This window comes from Cloeon dipterum, chromosome 2 (assembly GCF_949628265.1).
Source record: "Cloeon dipterum chromosome 2, ieCloDipt1.1, whole genome shotgun sequence".
Lineage (NCBI taxonomy): Eukaryota > Metazoa > Arthropoda > Insecta > Ephemeroptera > Baetidae > Cloeon > Cloeon dipterum.
Genome location: NC_088787.1, coordinates 3,975,025 through 3,994,451, shown reverse-complemented (window position 1 = coordinate 3,994,451; position 19,427 = coordinate 3,975,025). Strand labels below are relative to the sequence as shown.

At 38.6% G+C, this 19,427-nt stretch overlaps 4 protein-coding genes across 4 annotated transcripts; all 4 read right to left on the bottom strand.

Moving 5' to 3' along the window:
* Positions 1–7,231: 7,231 nt before the first annotated feature.
* LOC135936160 (RCC1 and BTB domain-containing protein 2-like) lies at positions 7,232–9,560 on the bottom strand. The gene is made up of 11 exons (XM_065478875.1): positions 9,380–9,560; positions 9,175–9,330; positions 8,906–9,126; positions 8,695–8,853; positions 8,384–8,634; positions 8,234–8,325; positions 8,030–8,184; positions 7,854–7,978; positions 7,697–7,797; positions 7,510–7,640; positions 7,232–7,457 (listed from the first exon to the last, which is right to left on the bottom strand). The coding sequence occupies exons 1-11, from the start codon at positions 9,465–9,467 to the stop codon at positions 7,308–7,310; spliced, it is 1,629 nt and encodes a 542-aa protein (XP_065334947.1). The 5' UTR covers positions 9,468–9,560; the 3' UTR covers positions 7,232–7,307.
* A 400-nt stretch (positions 9,561–9,960) lies between these two features.
* On the bottom strand, positions 9,961–13,501 carry LOC135937378 (RCC1 and BTB domain-containing protein 2-like). Its single transcript, XM_065480529.1, has 9 exons — positions 13,460–13,501; positions 11,513–11,674; positions 11,058–11,305; positions 10,908–10,999; positions 10,678–10,844; positions 10,498–10,622; positions 10,343–10,440; positions 10,157–10,287; positions 9,961–10,101 (listed from the first exon to the last, which is right to left on the bottom strand). The coding sequence occupies exons 1-9, from the start codon at positions 13,499–13,501 to the stop codon at positions 9,961–9,963; spliced, it is 1,206 nt and encodes a 401-aa protein (XP_065336601.1).
* On the bottom strand, positions 13,358–14,618 carry LOC135938106 (uncharacterized). The gene is made up of 2 exons (XM_065481644.1): positions 14,492–14,618; positions 13,358–14,377 (listed from the first exon to the last, which is right to left on the bottom strand). Exons 1-2 carry the CDS (start codon positions 14,583–14,585, stop codon positions 13,512–13,514), a joined length of 960 nt encoding a protein of 319 aa, XP_065337716.1. The 5' UTR covers positions 14,586–14,618; the 3' UTR covers positions 13,358–13,511.
* A 142-nt stretch (positions 14,619–14,760) lies between these two features.
* LOC135937377 (protein yellow-like) lies at positions 14,761–15,814 on the bottom strand. Its single transcript, XM_065480528.1, has 4 exons — positions 15,671–15,814; positions 15,107–15,402; positions 14,815–15,052; positions 14,761–14,769 (listed from the first exon to the last, which is right to left on the bottom strand). Exons 1-4 carry the CDS (start codon positions 15,812–15,814, stop codon positions 14,761–14,763), a joined length of 687 nt encoding a protein of 228 aa, XP_065336600.1.
* Positions 15,815–19,427: the final 3,613 nt, after the last annotated feature.

The following is a 19,427-nucleotide window of genomic DNA, read 5'->3' as shown; positions in this document are numbered from 1 at the left end:
AAGTGGGATTGGTACACACCTGAGCATTCAAATTCATTCTTGCAGCGCTGGCAGTTCATTCTTTTCAAATGGCAACTCATGATCCCAACAGCAACATTTGAGTTGCAAATTGAGCACACCCGAGATTCGTGATTTTTTCTTTCATGATCTGCCAGATGCTGCTTCGTAGAAAACATTTTGTGGCATTTGCAGCACTTGATGGTTTTTGGCAAATGCAAACGAGAAATGTGGTTTGACAATTCCCATTTAGATTTAGATTTGAATTCGCAATGGTGGCAATTGTAGACTTTTGACTCGTCTTCTTCCTTGTGGACGGAATCAAAGTGGTCCTTCATTTCAGATTCCGATTTGAAATAACAGAGGCAACCAAAGAATTTGCATTTAACGCGAAAGTCGGCATGTACTCGAAGAATGTGCCTTCTGATGACGCTGACCATCTGAAACTCTTTCTCGCAAATGTTGCACTTGATCAGCTTCTTTGCTTTGCACTTTTCATGCACTCCCTTGGTGTGGCTCTGCTTTTCCTCGACAGTGTGGAAATATGTGACACATTTATGATATTCACACCTGATGGCATTCGCGTGCATTTCTCTCACGTGTCTACTAATATTTGCAACAACTTTTCCACAGTAGAAGCATTTCCTCCCGCTCTTTTCATCATCAGTCTTTGCCTCGTTCTCTCCATTTTCTTCCGTCTCAATTCTCGGCATTTCAATCTTCTCCAGCTGAACCCAGCACTGCTCTGCTTTTCCTTCTGCAACAGTAAATCCGACCAATATCCCGAGATAATTAAAAATTAAATTTATAAGAATAGAAAGCACCTAAAACATTTTGAGCTAATTTTTAGATTTCAATGTGCGATATACCGTTAACTTCGGTAAATCCATAATTTATCCCCCTTATAATAAAGTTATAAATTTAAGGTAGTCAGAATTTTGGACATGAAAAATATTAGTGTCCTCCGACTGCTTAGCTACCAGCTCGCAGGTCTGGATCCTGAGACTCCAATCAGAGCTCGTTGCCGCGGCGGCTAAACTCACGATCGCTCGTCTCTTTTGTATTTTAATTATTCCAATTTCTCTCTCATTCCTTAAGGGCCCAAATTAGATGAATTATTCGTGAAAAACGATTGAATTAGGTTATGTTATTTCCTGAGCCATAAAATAATTACTTTTCTTGCTCATTTTCATTCTAATTCTGAAGCTCCATTTTAACGAGTCATTTTTACTAGCTATTAGCTACTCACTTATATTTTTCTAAAATAAATATACAAGCTCATGTTACCTAGATAATTCCTCCGCAGCTCCTAAGCCACGTCGTCCAAATAAACCAGATCTTGCGGCCACCAAGCCAAAGCTTCAAACTCGCGAACATCTCTGGATAGAAACCTTGAAATAAAAAATATGTCATTAAAATCGAAAAATAAAATCCCGCTGCTGCTCACTCAGCGTGCCAGATGCAGAAATTGCAAATCAGATCTTCATCCTCGATTTCCTCCGCAAATTCATTGCCGCAAACATTTAGGAGCCAAGTCTGCAGCTTTTCCTTGTCCAATTGGACAGCCTGGACAGCGCCGTCCGCCGTCGGACGCTCGCAAACGCGGCATAGCGGCTTCACCAGCGGCATCACGGTGACTCCAAATGGTGCGAATGAGATATCGAAACAGCTGCAGTTCGTCAGGTTCGTCAGGTGGAATAGGGTAGACGATAAGGAGAAGGATTTTTGGGACTAAACTTCAGCAAGGCAATCTATTGAAAAGATCCAAATTCGTGATCCTGTATTGAAAAATATTTTTCTTTTTTATTTGTTACATGAAATTGATTTTCTGGTTTAAAAAATTGGGTTGTTTTGTAGGTATTTTTTAGCTCCTGATGTATATCATCTAGAAAAATTATGATCAAAGGTAAGGAAATAGCGTCTTTTTTCTCTTTGAAACTAAGTGGCGCGTTAAGAAACTGCTCGATATGCCACGACGGATTGACGGTAGCCATTAATTAATTGATTGGCTCCTTTAAGTTCCTGATTCTCACCTACCAAGGAGGACCTGGTTTTTATTGCGTTATATTTATGAACACTTTTGTGATAAAACAATGAGCCATGAACTTTGAATTTTTAACATTCGGTATTTGACCATATAACCTTGTTTTTAATTTACGGCCATGAAAATTTTTTATTTAAAAATCTTTATAAGTACTTTTAAAATCTAATTTCTAATGAACCGCAATGATTTTTCCATGACTTAACACATGGATTGGCGAGTAATTCATTTCTGATCAACTTAACCATAAAATATTTTTGGCATTTTAGCCACTTTGGGCATGTAAATTATCCATGAAAATTACAATGTTCATTCATTCATTCATTGGTGGCGCTCGAAGCCTTCTTTTTCCTGCCCCTCCACCAATCCACTCGTTGCCTCTGACGTCACTCTGGTCGCGTGCAACTTTTGTTGCGGGTTGCATAAGCTGCTCGATTTGCACATCTGCAGGATAGACCTAGTGCTTTTTCGATGCGTTTTTTAGCCAGCCAGTAATTGTTTATTTGAATATATTCAAGCGACCAAAATGGAGGTTGAGGTTATTCCTGTATTATCAGAATCATTGCTACATTAGGAAACAGAATATATAATTTTTTAATTTCAGTTTGCCAAAAGAGCTTTGTGTCGCTTTAATAAGATGGCGAAAATTTCTCAGTATTCAATTTGAAAGTAAATTATCGTTTTAACGGAAAAATTTCAAGATTAGTTAATTTTGCTAAATAAATGCGAGATATTTTTAGCAGCAAATAAGGAAGTTTACTTCCGCGGACCATGGTAAATAAATTCAGAAAATATTATATTATGCAAAACCAGTCCATGCTAAGATGAATGCAGTTCTGTTTGAGAGGAGAAAAACTGTTATTCTCGAAAATTGGGAGCTGTAAATCATCAATTAAAATTAAACCATTCGTAATTTACCTTTACCACGATAATTTATTGAAATGATAAACTAGAAATATTGCAGATAAACCGTTTATAGTTACAAAAGTGGGAATAGGATAAGTAGATTTGGCAGAAAAAAATTGTTTGTACATCAAAAGTCCACGCACAAATGATTTAAGAAATAGAGAAAATATAGTAGCAGACAAACTAACAATCGGGGCACAAAATGATGAAACAAAACAGTGTTCCGAAAAAACTATTAAACACATTTTTAACAAATGCTAATTACTCCGACGTTGAGCAGACAGTTATTACGGAATGTCAATGCCATGAATCGTTATTAAATGGCGTTTCAACCACTGTTCAGTCATTGATTTTCCACACACCCTACATGACTTCAGATTCTTGCTTTGCAAATGTGCATATCTTTTGTGTGAAGCCAGAAAACGTGAAGATACAAACTTCTTCTGGCACTCACCGCATTCGAATTTGCGTTCAATCAAATTGTGTTTCTCAGCCAAGTGGTTTTTCAAGTTTTCACTACGAGTGAAGCTTTTTGGACAGTGTGCGCAATGCTTCAAATCCAGTCTCTTGTGAATGTTATTCAAGTGGACTCTTAGTATTTTTTCAGTTTTGTAATACCTTTTGCACGGCTCGCACTTGAATCCAAGATTTTTGTACTGCAAACCAAGCCAGGAATTGTTTCTGTGATTCTTTTTCAAGTGGTAATCCAACAGTGAAAGAAATTTAAATGTGTTTGGGCACTTGTTACAATTGAGAAGGGTAGTTTTGCATGTTTTCCAGTGCAACTGGTACAAACCTAAGCATTCAAATTCTTTCTTGCAGCGCTTGCAGTTCTTTCTTTTTAAATGGCAACTCATGATCCCAACAGCAACATTTGAGTTGCAAAATGAGCAAACCCGAGATTTGTGATTTTTTCTTACATGATCTGCTAGATGCTGCTTGGTAGAAAACATTTTGTGGCATTTGTCGCACTTGATGGTTTTTGGCAAATGCAAACGAGAAACATGACGCGACAAATCGCATTTAAATTTAGATTTAAACCCGCACTGGTGGCAACTGAAGACTTTTGCTTTGTCTTCTTTCTTGTGAACAGAATTAAAGTGGTCCCTCATTTCAAGTTCAGATTTGAAATGACAGAGGCAACCTAAGAACTTGCAATTAACGTGAAACTCGGCATGAAGCCGACGAATATGACTTCTGATGACACTGGACTTCTGAAACTCTTTCTCGCAAAACTGGCACTTGATCAATTTCCTTGCTTGGGACTTTTCATGCACTTCCTTCTTGTGGCTCTCCTGTTCCTCCGCAGTGTGGAAATACGTGACGCAATTACGATAGTTACACCTGATGGCATTCTCGTGCATTTTTCTCACGTGTCTTCTAATTTTTGCAACCACTTTTCCACAGTAGAAACATTTCTTCCCTTCCTTTCGATCGTTCGTCTTTGCCTCGTGCTCTGCATTTTCTTCTTTTTCACTTTCCGGCAACTCAATTTTCTCCAGCTGCACCCAGCACTGCTCTGCTTTTCCTTCTGTAACAATTCATCCGAAACAAATTTAGATAATAGAAGACAGACGGATGATAGATAGCAGAATAAAAAAAATTAAAACCATTCATAAAAATTTAAGCAAGATAAAGCTTTCAAGTACATAGCTTCTATACTGTTGATTGCGATAAAAATATAATTTTTAACTCAATATAATCTTGAAATTATAAATTACGCATAATGCATAATTGACCAGTTGCATAAACCCTTAGTTATTGAAGCCGCCAACAGATGGCGCAACCACAGACTTTTTTAAAAATGTTGTTTTTAGCGGTTTTAAGGCATTTCCGCTGCGATTTCAGACTCAATCTAGCTATTTTGATTTTTTTAATTAATTTGATTTTTTTGACGTGCTGAAAACCAAAATCGGTTCAGCCATTCGCCGTAGAAACGTCGGAAAATATTTTTTTATTTCAAAAATAGTTTTTCACGATTCTACGGCGATTGGCTGAACCGATTTTGGTTTTCAGCACGTCAAAAAAAATCAAATTAATTGAAGAATGCACAGGAGCTAGATTGAGTCTGAAATCGCAGCGGAAGTGCCATAAAAGCGAAAGTCTACGGTGGCGCCATCTGTTGGCGGCTTCGAACACTTAGGGTTCATGCAACTGGTGAATTGAATAGTAGATATTAATTTTCTTTAAAATAAATATTTTGTGTTATAGGTCTTGCCATTTTTCCTTATCCGCACGATAGTTAGCTCTTTGCGATTTCAAAATTATTTCATTCTACTCCCCTCTCTACACGTCAATGCCTTTTAGTTCTAAAATAAAAAATAATATTTGCTAGTCCATTTACCTAGATATTTCTTCCTCAGCTCCGTCGCCACGTCCTCCGAATATACCAAATCCGGCGGCCACCAAGCCAAAGCTTCGAGCTCGGTGTTAAATCTGGCCAGAAACCTTAAAAAAAACAATTACTAATTTGAAAAAATATATAAATATATATAGCCGGCTGCTGCTCACTCTGCGTGCCAGATGCAGAAATTGCAAATCAGATCTTCATCCTCGATTTCCTCTGCAAATTCGTGGCCACAGACGTTCATAAACCAAGTCTGCAGCTTTTCCTTGTCCAATTGGACAGCCTGGACAGCGCCGTCCGCCGTCGGACGCTCGCAAACGCGGCAGAGCGGCTTCACCAGCGGCATCACGGCAACTCGAAACGGCGCGAATGAGATATCGAAACAGCTGCAGTTCGACAGGTTACTCAGGTGGATTATAGGGTATAAAAAAGGAGAAGGAATCACCAGAAGAAACTTCAGCAGATCTATCGATTTGAAAGGGAAAAATTAAAAACTGAAGCAATTATTTAATTATTTTTTTTATTTTTTTTAATGAAAAAATTCACATTTTGATTCTTAAAACATTCTAATTGAGTTTAATTTATTTCATCTCTTGATCAATCTCCTGTATAAAAAAGAGCGGCAAGTTTAAATAGCAATAATTATACTCTCTCTTCTTCTCTCCCTTTGAAACTTAATGGCGCGTCGGAAAACTGGATTTCCATTGGTTAATTTTCTCCCAAGTGGCAAATCTCATTGAAATGACTTTTATTGCAACTTCTGATCCATCAAAACTGTACATCAGTGGCTGGAGACATTCACAATTTTTAAAACCATTGAACAAGCGCAAATGAGTTTAAATTTTCAAAACAGAAAATAAGAAAAGACTGTTCTTTTGATAGATTCCTAGCGCTACACTTACGCAAAATGTAAAATAAACAACGGTGCTTTTAAAATTACGATCGCTCCTTCCTCATCTAACGATTTTTGTGGTTAAGTAAACAATAGAATATTAGCAGAGACACGTAAATTAGCAAAATGATTAACTATTTTAATATTTTAACACGAGAGTTTGTCTTCTCTGCGTCATGCATTCTTGTTTGTGGCGCTGTCGGCCTTTTCTCGCCTCCCCCTCCACTTGTAATTTCCTTGCCGATGACGTCACTCTCGAGGTCTCGAGTCGCGTGCCACTTTTGATGCGGTTTGCATAAGCTGCACGAACTCAAGGCGGCAAAAGAAATGACAAAAATTGCACGTGGTCGAAATTGAGTTGTATTCCGTATAATCCGTAAAAAGATGTAGCTAAAATAATTGTTCTATTAATTTCAGTTCGCCAAATGAGCCTACTTTTATTGCTTAAATGTTTGTGACATTTTTAAGAAGGCAAAAGTATCACAGTCAATCGAAATTTAAATGCAAATTTACTGGTCAGAAAATAAAAGCTATTTTTTTATTCGTCGGACAAGATGAAATTTTAATTATTATTTTTTATTTAAATATTTTAATTGAGAATGTCCTTTTGTAAAGTTCATTAAATAGGAATAGTATATTTCCCAAATCAAAAAAATAACTTATGATTTTTTCAGTTGCTCTCCGATTTTTAAAAATCAACGAAAGAAAGTCAAATTGGCCATTTCAAGCTATAAAAGTTGGATGAAATAGAAAATCATTATTTCAGCGTATCTGCTACTGCGGCTAGCATGATTGATGATTGACTAAACTTTTATTAATTACGTTGGCAGTGAACTTGGTGCCATACTAAATGATTTGATTATTTGATTCAATTCGTCACTATTATTTATTTAAACGGTCTAAACTCCTGCCGAACTTTTTTATAAGTCTGATTACAATTAACTGGTATTTGGAAAGAGACAGGACAAAATAAAAAATCTTTCGCCGAGGAATGGGTGGTAAAGGAAATTTTTAAAAACAAATGTATAGTTTATAATTCTTCAAATCATTGAATTTTATTCTTTGACTTGGTACAACTTGAAATCTGTTTAATAACATAACGCTGAAAAATAGTGGAGCAGCACTTAACATGCACTAAACGCCAACGCTCCAAGATTAGCAGCGCGAAGAAGGAATTTCTTCGAGACGTCATCATTGAGCTTGTTGAAATTATCAGTTTTGATAACCTCGGTGAAGTGACTCATGCAGAAGGTAAAGCTGAACTCCTCAAGCTCCTAAAATGTAGAATGTTTAAAGTGCTGTTAAAATTTTCCCTAATTTAATAACCTTTGATTTGTAGAGAATCGCCATATCGTAGATCAAAGCGGCATTTTCCACCGTCACGTCAGATTTGATCAACTCCTCACATTTCTTTAGAAGGCCTGCCATCTGGTAGAAATGAGCCAAAGTAAGCAGCTCTGATTAAAAAAATAATTTGCTGTTAAATTATCAATATTTTTAATTCTTTCCAGACCGAAAGCTATTTCTGGTTGCAAATCTTGAATTTCATCCGTGTAGAAGTATTTCAAAAAGGCATAAAAAGCGTCGTAGGTGTGCTCTTCAATGATTTGCTCCCTGAAAAAATATAAAAAAAATATGAAAGGTTACGTGATTTATTTATTTTTATGCACCTCTCATTGCTTTCCTTCCAGTGACCCTGAAACATGGACCTGAAGAATTCGCATCGCATAACTAAAATCAGTTTGTGCACGTAGATTTCCTTCCCCTCAACAACAAACACAATGTCGGTAGTATCCTAATAATTAAAATAATCAGACTAAATTGACAGAAAAAATTATTCTCGCACCGGATCATCGAAAAACCGTTTGAGGCAGGAGACGAGCGAGTCGTCGTTATCGTCTTGAGATGAATTCGGTCTCAGAGGACGGCACGTGGCAACTGGTGCAAAAACCTCGTCCAGGCATGAGAATGAAGACAGTTTTGGAAGCTTAACATTTTCCCCTGGAAATTATTAACTTAATTTCTAGCAAAATTATTTTTAACGTCGCACCATTGCTGCGTCCCCAGATGAAAACTTCGTTATTTTCGCTCATCGCGGCACAAGGTTGATCATGATAAGGAGAGGCAGCTACGTCCTTCATCCTATGATAGCAGGAATTCTGAATTAAAGAAAAAACACTCCTAATCAGTCCGTTATCACCTGCTCGCAATGGGAATCATCGTCGGAGCGGCCGCCTTATCAGCAGTGCCAATGCCAAGCTGGCCGTACTGGTTATCTCCCCAAGCGTAAATTTTTCCTTCGGTCGACAGAGCAAGAGCGTGATAGGGTCCACACACCATGTGCAAAATTTGCACGCCTTCTAAACCAGAAACTTTGCAAGGAAGATTCTTGTTTTGCGCTGCATAGCCCGGGACCAAACTGTACTCTTGGTTGCCTCCCCAAGCGAACACCTTAAATTAATTTTGATAAAAAAAAGAATTCAGAGCGTTTTTAATTAATAATGGTATTACCTCTCCTGAAGTAACAAGGGCTACGGATCCAACATACTGGCACGCAATTGAAGTTACGAATCTGCCGGCCAGAAGGCCGTCTACCTTCGTTGGAACATTTTTGTGTTGCCTGTCCCCTACGCCTAATTCCCCGTTTTTATTGAAACCGAAGGAAAAAACCTAAATGAAGCGTTAAAAAAATTCATTAATTTAATTTAATTTAATTTCAAACCTCTCCTTTAGACGTGAGGGCCAGGGTGTGCCAACGACCGCAGGCAACTTGCACAACCTTTTTGCGCTCCAGTTGGCCTAAAATCTTGGTTGGAAGCAGCACATTGCCATTCGATCCCAGACCGAGTTGGCCAAACGTATTCGCCCCCCAGGCGAACACCGCGCCTGACGAGGAAATCGCAAAAATTGACGCATCATTTCCGCTGCAGCCAAACTGGAGACCTTCAATATTTAATTAAATCTCCAGAAAAATATTTAAAAAGAAAGCACATTTTATTTTCTGTCCGCACAAAATTTCGATCCGTGTTGGTTCAGGGCGAGGAAGAATGTCCCCGGTGCCAAGGCATCCGTTGTTGTTAGTCCCTAAGCTGAAAACCTCGTCGCTTTTTGTCACGAATATTGCATTTTTTGAGTCATCCCGTGCTCCTTTTAAAATGTGTTAAAATAATTGTCTAGAGGAAAAAAGCGCTCTTACCAAAAACAATGGCAATCCGGATATTTTGCTTCAAGTCATCGCCCAAAGAGTCAAAAACTCGCCACTTTTCCAAGCTGCTCTCGGACATCGCGCACGTCTACTGCAATGAAGCCTCTCCCAAAATTGCAAGAGCACACATTACCGATAAGATTATCAGAAGTGCGGGTACTCGTGATTGCAGCCGAAAGAGATTAGATAAATGTATGACGTACGTGATTTAAGACCTTTGGTACGCGATAATTTTTAACACAATTATGTGACATTTTCTACTATTTTATTATTGCTTGAGACTTTTATACCACTTCTTATAAATGGTTTTATATCATTAAATTGAATAGAATAGCAATATTATGAAACATTTTGTGGATTATATTTTATTTAGTGTTAAAAAATATTTCTCTTCGTACTTCCGTCCTTTCCAAACAATTAATGAGCACTTGTTCTCACATCTGCTTTTGTTTTCCCTTTTTTATTTAAGTTACAAAAAAGCACTTTATTAAGTTTATATAATTTTATTTAAAATCCAGGAACATCAACAGAAGAAAAAAACCATTTAAATATAACTCGAACATCAAAAGACGTCATTTCTTGAAAGCCCCGTGTTTGGCAGCGCGACGGAAGAAATCTCTGCTGACTTTTTGATCTAAAATATCAAAATTGTCACTGCTCACAACGGCACTCAGGTGATCCATGCAAAAGTTGAAAGCGAAATCCTCCAATTCCTAATTATGTTTAATAATTATTAAAAATTAACGAAGGTTTCAAAAAAATTGAAACCTTGGCCGCATATAAAATGGCCTTATCATAGACCAAGGACACGTTTTCCACTGTCAAGCCGTTTTTGATCACGGCCTCGCACTGGTTTTGAAGATCAGCCATGTGGTAGAAATGGGCCAAAGCAAACACGTCTAATATTAAGCAAAATTTATGTAATATTTAAGAAATTAATTAAAAAATTTCTACCTAGGGCCAATGCTGGCTGCAAATCAATTTCGTCAGTGTAGAAGTAATTCAAAAAGGCGTAGAAAGCATCGTAGCTGTGCCCTTCTATGACTATCTCCCTGGAAATTCATTTTAATTGTAAGACAGTTATAAAGCAGCGCATATCTAAAACACACTTTTCGTTGCTCTTCTTCCAGTCACCCAGAAACATTGTCCTGAGGACGTCGCATCGCATTATCAGAATCACCTTGTGCACGTGAATTTTCTTTCCCTCCACAACGAAAACAAAATCAAAAGTTTGCTGTGGAGTAAAATAGTAAAAATTTATATATGAATAGAATTAAAATATACTTTACATGATCATCAAACACTCGTTTCAAGCATTCAACAAGCGAGTCGTTCTTGGGTACACTTTCTTTCGGTCGCAAAGCCCTGAATGTTGCTGGTTTAGGTGGGACTAGCGCATAAACTTCGTCCAGTGAAGAATATCCAGGGATCATCAGCGGATTTAAAATATTTTGGCCTGTATCAATTGCATTTTTGTAGCACTGATTGTGAGTGTTTTCTAACCAAAATTATAACGCACCTCGGCAACGCCCCCAAAAGTAGACTTCGTTTGCTTCAGTTATCGCAGCACTCGGGTGATAGCAGCAATGAGTAGCGGCAATATCCCGAATTCTAGAAATTTGAACTTATGTTTTATGTCCGCAATAAACCACTCGTAAATACATCTCACCTTCCTATGTTTGACAGAAGTTTTGGAACGGTCTCTGACTCAGTTTTCCCGGTTCCCAGCTGGCCATGTTTATTGTCTCCCCAAGCGTAAATTTTTCCATCTTTGGAAAGGGCAAGTGCATATCCAATTCCAAAGGCGATTTTTGATATTTCGACACCACTAAAGTTGGCCACTTTGAGAGGAATTTCAATATTTCCTTTATTCGCGCCCGGAACTAAGCCAAATCCGTTGTGTCCCCAAGCATAGACCTGTTAAGAATCGGTTAAAACGTTTCATGGTATGAAATTTTTGTTGTGAAATAAAATATTCAAAATTGTATCAAGTCGGGGAGACAGTCCTCGCCATTTGAAAATCATATAATTTTTCTGACACATATCCCAAGGATACCTCTAGAATTATTTTAGGGATTTGTTTAAATTGATTTCCCAGGGTTTTACAGTATCAATCCACTTTACCTCTCCAGTATTGAGGATTGCCGCTGATACATAACATCCACAAGCAATCGCATTCACAACTTTTCCCGCCAGAGGGCCTTCTAAAATGGTTGGTGCCCATTTTTCCTCGATGTCTCCCGCCAAGCCTAATGCCCCGTACAAATTGGAACCAAACACGAAGATCTATATAGAAAGATTGTTGAAAATGACTATAATTTTAATTCCACTTCAAACCTGTCCATCTGATGTAAGAGCCAAGGAATGTTTATCACCACCTGCCACTTGCACAACTCTTTGTCCCTCCAAACTCCCAGATATTTTGGTAGGAAGCAACGTGTCTTGATTCGTACCCAGCCCAAGTTGGCCACAATCATTTCTTCCCCAGGAAAACGCCAAGCCAGAAGCCGAGATCGCAAAAACCGTGTTATATTCAATGTGTGTTGCAAATTCTAGATCTAAAAATGGGAAACCGATAGCATAATTCAATTAAAAATCAAGATCAACCGCTATTTTACCTTGTATGTTCTGTCCGCAAAGTATTTCGATTCTTTTTGGCTCAAGATGTTTTTCCTTGTCACCAGTACCAAGGCATCCATTTTGATTTATTCCAATGCCAAAAGCCTCATCACCTTTTGTTACATATATCGCACTGTCTGATCCTGCGCCGTATCCAAGAGAATTTTTCATTTATCAAACATAGACACTCAAGTCTCAACATGGGAAAGCGCGATTGAATAATGAGACAAATTACAAGTCTCACCAATTACGATTGCAAGGCGAATTTCCCGCTTCACTTTTTGGTGCAGCGACTGGAATATTTTCCATTTATCTAAGCTGGTGTCCGACATCGCGTCAACGCCTATTAGATTACGAGTGCATCTCTTTCATTAACTCTTTATAAAAAATATACTAACCTTTGTGTTTTGGATCCAGCTAAAATTAATGAGACGGGGACACACAGCGACGAGCACTCTCAAAATCAGATTGAGCGTTATCGTGAAGCGCGTGAGGTGAGTGAGACTTTCTTTATCTCTCACAATGATGTAAGTGGCCTCTTGTTCGACGAACGAACAGTTTGTACTGTTATCAAAATAGGTGCTGCTGTCGATAAGGAAAGAGCTATAGCATCTTGAATCCTATATAGTATGACTCTCTGTGATCAAAGGTTAAAATCAACGGCACACTCAGCAATACTCCTGGTGAAAGTATTTTGGTGGTGGTTGCAGGGTCTTAGAAAAAACCCACAATGGCAGATGTGGCCATATGTTTTGTTGGATCTTCAATAACCGACGAATATGTTGAGAGAGCGCTTTCCTCCAACCTATTCAACCCTATTGCTGTAATTTTGACAATACCACCGCTCTGTTTCATCGTTCAAGTTGTAGGGTAACTTTTAGGGGTGGAAGGAAGGCGGAACTCCCTAAACCCTTCAGCTGCTCAGATCAGGAGCTCGAGGCAAGTCTAACGGTGGGTAGTTTTTACAATTCTGATAATTTGAACACGAGATTTTTAATTGTTTAAGTAACTATAAGTTTCTAGTCAGCATGCGCGTATGAGCATTCTGTTAAAAATAGTAGTCGTACTTAGCTTAATATTTTATTATAACACTAACATAAATATAGAAGATTTTTTGCTATGGCATACATCTCTAAACTTAAATACTGTAAGAATTATTACGAAAAGTAAAATCAATAACACTTAGGAAAAGTGAAGTTAGAATGTATTTATTTGTTTCGAAATATTCTTACAAATAAAAGTTAGATATACGAAAAACCACTAGCGCTATGATCAGCTCTATGTTATTTTTAAATTAATATGTTAATTGAAATCAACTACTGACTTATTTTTATAAGTCTCTACGTTTACCTATCAGTAAGAAATAAAATACATTATTTCTTGACCACTAAAGCTGAGTTTCGCCACTGCTAGGAAACGGTTCGAGATATTGCTCCAACTCTGTTGGCTTACGTCCTGAGTTTCCGTTCCTTGAAAGTCCTGGTCTTCCGTCATCGTGCTTTTCCTATTCTGTAGAACAAACTTCGTCATAGTCCGGTTCCGATGGCTTGCCCACGTTGGTGTTTCCAGGACGCATAGATTCCTCGTAGTGAGCCGAGATCAAAGGCTCAGGGTGACCTTCAGGATTCTCAGGTCTGTCCTCTTCTGACGGCACAGTGTTTGAATTTTCGGGCCCAACGTTGTCGTCGACTGGGTCGTCCAGGAAAACGGACATTTCCACACGATTGTCCACTGTGTTCTGACCCAAAGAGGTTTTCTTTCTTCTCATCCTCAGGGTCAGCCACACAATGACAGTGCCGCACAAGACCAAGAAAAGCACGAGCATCAAAATCAGAATTATTTTCAAAGACGTACTTTCGCGGTAATCATTTGCAAGACCATCGCCTGTTTCGTTTGATTCCAGAGACGGTCGGGGAGCTCCAGTCTTTCTTGTTGGTGTTTGCATGCTTTTCTCGACTTCTAAAATCTCCTCACTCTCGTAATAAGTTGTAGACAAGGTTGGGAGGGGAAGGGAAGACGAATGCTGGGTAGACGCTGTGGTAAAAATCTGCAGAGGTGGGTCGTTTGTAGGAATTCTCATCGTGGCCTTGTTAGAAACAGGAATCTGCGAAGACGTGGTCATTTGTGCTTGAGGCGTAGTCGAGACTGCGAAAGGATCAGGAACGGGAGAGAGATTTGACTCTGTGGGCGGTGTTGGGTCTTCCGAAGAATTTGACTCTGTGTCCTCAGATTCATAAACTGGACTCCAAGTAGACTTCATTTCTCTAGTTGTTGCAGAGGTAGGAGTGGTAGATTGATTACGAATGGATGATGTGGACAATGCTGTCGTTTCCTGCAGTTTTTCTGTGGTCACATCAAGAGGTCTTGAAACTACAACAGTTCAATTGGACATATTAAGTTCGAGTGTTGAGAAACTTCAAGATTGAAATTTAGTTTTATCGTATTTTGCTGGCATCAAAAAAAAAGAACTTGGATTTTATTTACCTGTGGACGGGCTGAATAAATATGATCTTGCGCCGATTTCAGCCTTGAGTAGTTTGTACCCTTTCCCACTCCCTAATAGGTTTCGCTCCGTCATCCATAAAGTGCCGTTTGTGTCCAAGTCAAAAGTAAATGGACATTCGACTCCGGGTCTTCCGACCTAAAAGAGTGTGATGATTTGATATTGTTAGCCATATTCATATAGTCGGGATTATAAGGAAGGGGTGAATTTTTTATTTGATATCTTTTTTATAACAATTTGCGTATGATGTTTATAACTCCTGTTTCATATATCGGGGAGAATCAAAATTTCGATAATGTATTACCTGATGAAATTGCTTCTTACTAAAGGGCTCCAAAATATTCCACGTGGAGAGGAAATTCTTGTCGTAAAAGGCGGCATACAAGATATTGGCAGTGTCGATTATTATTCTGTGAGGTCTTCCACTCCATTTGCCGATTGTTGTCAGAGTAGCTGTTCCACCTTCATTCTGCAGCTCAGACAGAGACACTGAATGCAGTCCTTCGAAACCAGATCTTCCAAGGTACAACTGTCTCGTTCCCCTGTTAGGAGAGAGGGCCAAGGAAAACCAACGTGTATATCCTATATAAACGGACCAGGATTTGTCGGATTTTCGGCTGTAAACGACGATGTTCATAGATCTAGAGTCCGTGATGTACGCCCGGTAATCGTCTGGCGTTTTTTCGAGCACCACTTCGCCCAGCAACCTTGAACCAGAGATGACTGTGTCCGGGAACTGGTGAACGTGCTCGATTGTGTCGTTGTTGAGCAGGTTGAATATCCAAATTTTGCTCGGACAAAAAACGTTGCCGTTATCAATCACCCACAAGCGACCATCAGTGTCCGTTTGCAACCCTCTGGCCATCTGAATAGTGTCGCAGTTGTCTTCTTTCTGACAAGAAAGAAAAAATTCCTTTTAAGTAAAATAATTAACTGATCTTCGAAATTTTGATACAATTTCGAGAAGCAGTATTGATAAATTTAATTCAGCTTTTTACTTTTGATAATTTCAAATGAAAAACGATTTCTGTGCTAAATGATCTTTAGCTATTATTTCCGTTCGTGCGAACAAGAACCGAGAAGCTTCAAAATTTTTAAACGAAAATTTTGCATAGAACATCGTTGAAAGTAAGTTTTTTCATTCAGATTTAGAGACTTACGTGTAAATCCCAGGATGGGAAAGGAGCAAGCGTCGGAGATCCAGTCGACGTGCCGCTCGTAGGCAGCCACACCAGTGAGACGGGAAATTCAAAAACGGAATCAATAGTAAAGCTTAGAAACAGCCTTTCTCCAAAAATAGCCATGTATCGAAATTCAATCTTCGCTGATTTCATTTTCTTTTTAATCTTTCTATTTATTGAACTGTCCGCTCCTGGTGGCCAGACGAAATCGAATTTGTCCCACTCGTAGACGGTTGTGAAGTTGATGGCGTGGGCAAGGCATAGAAAATGCAAAAAGAAGGCAGAAAAGAACGCAGCCATTGTGTTCGAGCTGAAAGCATTCAAAATTAAATTTGAAACCGTTTATTAACTCGGTTTATTACCGATATTTATGCATGATGGTCGATAGAAAAACGTTAACCATTAAAAATTGCTAAAATCCATGGCCTCAAAAGTGTCACTGATTACGATTGCAGGAAGAATGGCCCGCTTAACTTTTTTGGTGCAGCGACAGGAATACACTATACCCCTTTCTCTAAACTATAGTGTCCGACATCGCGTTAACGCTTACAGGCAATATTTAAAAACGAATTTTTTAAAGTAGGAGCCAACGATTAAGAACGCTTTGTATTTTTACTGTAATAGCAGTGAGTCCTTTGTTCATAAAATTTAGCAACAGTTTACATCTACAATGTGTATCAATGAAATCAGGACAGAGGTACAGTTTAATTTCCGGTTAAGCCAAAATATTCAAAAAGATTAATTTAATTAACCTTAAAAATCAATTTCCCAACTTTATAGCGTTTACTGCATGTATGAAAAATTTGACAGTAAGGAAAATTTCCTTGTGCTTTTCAGACGGCAGGAAGAGCTGCCCTATTCAAAAAGAATTTTAGGTAAATAAGTGCCTGAGACCGCCTTTTAATCGCACAACAAAATACAAAGCAAATATTCTTCATTAATTCTATAAATTACATAAAATACACTAACCTTGTGTGTTTCCAGCTAAATTGAGACGGGGAATATGCTGCGATGAGCACTCCCAAATTATGAGTGAGAATTATCGTGCAGTGCGCTGGTATATAGTGAGTGAGGCGAGTAAGACTTTTTTTATCTCTCACGATGACGTAAGCGGCCACTTTATTCGACGAACAAGCAAATTTTACTGTTATCAAAATAGGTGCAGCTGTCAATAAGGAAGGAGCTACCATCAATGCTATTCATTGATAGTATTACTCCCTGTGATCAAGGAATACAAACAACGGCGCAATAAAAAGTACTGATAAATGCGGACGCGTTCCCACTATCGCTACTCCTGGTGTTTACGCGCGTAATCTATTGCGTCTGGGTCTTTTTATTTTTCAATGAGCTAAAATGCTGCTGCATTATGTTTATATTTCATAAAACAACAGCTCATATATATGCCACCAATTTTTTTTTAAATTTCCCCTTAAGAAAAACATAAATTTTGCATTAAAAAAATTTAAATTTGCACGGGAACGCTCCTACATTGTCCAAGTCTTCAAGCATATCAAATAAATCATAGATGGTAAATGCCTATAGTTGATCGGATCAAAAGCCACTATACCTAGCAAAAAGAGACAACTTTTAAATCCATTTTTAAAGTTTAAAATATTAAAAAAGAATTTTTTTTAAATTATTAGAACAACACCGTAACTATGGTTGTGGTGTGGCTTTTTATTTTTAAAAAATGTGGTTCCCCAGCGGGGGTCAGATGTGAGTTAAAATTGGTTCACACTGCGCTGATCCAAGATGGCGTCTGAAATGTGGGAAACAAAAAGCTGTCTTTGGATTCCCGTACGAGTGTCAAGAGTTTGTTTTTATGATCCAAAAGACAAAATTAGTTAAGATTAATGTCAATTATACGTCACAATATTGACCAAAACTTGGTTCTTTTCGCGCATTTTCACTGTTTTTTCGGGCCATTCTTCACCGGACGCCGCGCGTCACACGAGTCTGGACCCCACTGGTGGTTACCTTGGACCTTGGTAATAAAAGTTGATACCGCACAGTGCTCTGCTCCTGGTTTTATGTAAAACAGTAGAAAATTAAAGGAAAGTAAATAGATTGATTGATTTAATGCATTACCTAAATTTAATGCTCTCCTCCGAAATCGTTGAGTCAGGAAATAATAATGATAACATAGAAATCTATAGAGTCTCTATATCCTCTTTAATGAAACTCGAAAAAAATATACTAATTTGGTATTCAAATGAACAATTATCCTTCTGTCAAAGTTCTCCACAGACTATACGGAAAATATTATTTCTTTCAATCGACGCAATAATAAATTTCAGCGAATGCTCATTTGGGAAAAGTTCTCTACGAAGTCAGGGTGCATTTCGTCGACGTGGCCTTGAATCTGGAATTGGCCGAGGAAAGTGAGGCAATTTGGGTCTCGGCATTTGGTCAGGTTTGCGTGGTGGGCTTGCACGTGGCGCCGTGGACACGAGAAGTGCAGTACGCACTGCGGACAGAAATACCACCTCTTCTTCCCTTTTTCCAGAACTCTCATGCTCAGCACTGCCTCGTTGCTTCTGGGTGGTCCGGCATCAACAGCATTAACTGCCAAAAGCATTTTCTTTACATCAAGCAATGCAAGACAATCAACTTCTAACCTCCTCACTGTGCGCAAATATTTCAAAAACCAATCAGAACCCTGAAATGGAATCGATATTTGCGCTGACCAATAAGAAGTTCACTAAATACTTATATTGTTAATTATTTTAAAGACAGTCTTATTGACGAAGTTTCTGAGCACACCAATCGATTCTTGAGGGTCGAATTAGGTAACGTGGATATTTTTCCAGACCAGAAAGTCCAGCACGACGTGCGAACTTTTTTTCCCGCCAAAACAATATGAATTGCGCATGCGTGAGAGCTGACTGGATCTGCCAAAGAAGTCATTCGTACAGGCGGTCTCTCTGCAAGTGCGCAAACTAGCTCTGACGCTTGCGCACTTCTCGCGATTATTGTTTTGGCGGGAAAAAAGTTTGCACGTCACGCTGGACATTTTAGTCGGAAAAAATATCCACTTAACCCAATTCGAATCTCAATAATCGATTAGCGTGCTAAGAAACTTTTTCAAATACATTATTTAAAACAATCCAGAATCCTGACGATTTGTACATTTTTTATTCTAAATAGTAACAAAAATCCAAATCACTGCCAAGCGCAATGCTTTTGATGCGTGGAAATTTTTGAAACTCACCCCGCTTCATTTGAAGTGGTTGGATTTCTCGGAATTTCGTCGTGTTGATAGGGTTTGAGCCCTGCCGCAGAGGATTGTCTGGAACGTATGGAATGCTGAGAATTTTCCATCAGCTGCAAATGCGTGAAATCTCACCGAGATAAGGATCAAGATACTTAATTCCAGAGTTTGGCTTCTCAGGATGCCAAATGGAGGAGGTCCTCAAATGCGGGAATACAGGCCAAACTAATATTAAAATAAAATTTCAGATCTTCTACAATACAATTTCGTATCTCTGCGCGTTACCTTGTCTCATTTCTCGTTCAGCATACTCATTTCTTGTGGCAGCTCTGTGTGAATAATTAATCAAACATCACGGTTAATATAGATGTTAACTTACTCATCATTGCGTCGGAGGCAAAAAGGGTTATCGCAGATGCTGCCCCTGGCAAGGGGGTGTCTGCAATGCATACACTGATTCTGCATGTTGTGTCTACTAAGGTTCAAAGTGAAATGAATCTCACTGTGAGGGTGAGGCAGCTCGCT

What these genes read in the sequence shown, in the direction of transcription:
- LOC135938106 (XM_065481644.1), bottom strand. Translation starts at nt 14,585, where the DNA reads ATGACGGAGCGAAACCTATTAGGGAGTGGGAAAGGGTACAAACTACTC. An exon ending in TTTATTCAGCCCGTCCACAG is followed by an intron (nt 14,378 to 14,491) that starts GTAAATAAAATC and finishes GAACTGTTGTAG; the next exon opens with TTTCAAGACCTCTTGATGTG.
- LOC135936160 (XM_065478875.1), bottom strand. Translation starts at nt 9,467, where the DNA reads ATGTCCGAGAGCAGCTTGGAAAAGTGGCGAGTTTTTGACTCTTTGGGC. An exon ending in CCCTTGTTACTTCAGGAGAG is followed by an intron (nt 8,635 to 8,694) that starts GTAATACCATTA and finishes AATTAATTTAAG; the next exon opens with GTGTTCGCTTGGGGAGGCAA. An exon ending in ATGATTCCCATTGCGAGCAG is followed by an intron (nt 8,326 to 8,383) that starts GTGATAACGGAC and finishes CTGCTATCATAG; the next exon opens with GATGAAGGACGTAGCTGCCT.
- LOC135937377 (XM_065480528.1), bottom strand. Translation starts at nt 15,814, where the DNA reads ATGGCTATTTTTGGAGAAAGGCTGTTTCTAAGCTTTACTATTGATTCC. An exon ending in TCCCATCCTGGGATTTACAC is followed by an intron (nt 15,403 to 15,670) that starts GTAAGTCTCTAA and finishes CTTTCTTGTCAG; the next exon opens with AAAGAAGACAACTGCGACAC. An exon ending in CGAAAATCCGACAAATCCTG is followed by an intron (nt 15,053 to 15,106) that starts GTCCGTTTATAT and finishes CTCTCCTAACAG; the next exon opens with GGGAACGAGACAGTTGTACC.
- LOC135937378 (XM_065480529.1), bottom strand. Translation starts at nt 13,501, where the DNA reads ATGACGGAAGACCAGGACTTTCAAGGAACGGAAACTCAGGAC. An exon ending in AACGAGTGTTTGATGATCAT is followed by an intron (nt 10,623 to 10,677) that starts GTAAAGTATATT and finishes TTTACTCCACAG; the next exon opens with CAAACTTTTGATTTTGTTTT. An exon ending in TGGAAGAAGAGCAACGAAAA is followed by an intron (nt 10,441 to 10,497) that starts GTGTGTTTTAGA and finishes ATGAATTTCCAG; the next exon opens with GGAGATAGTCATAGAAGGGC.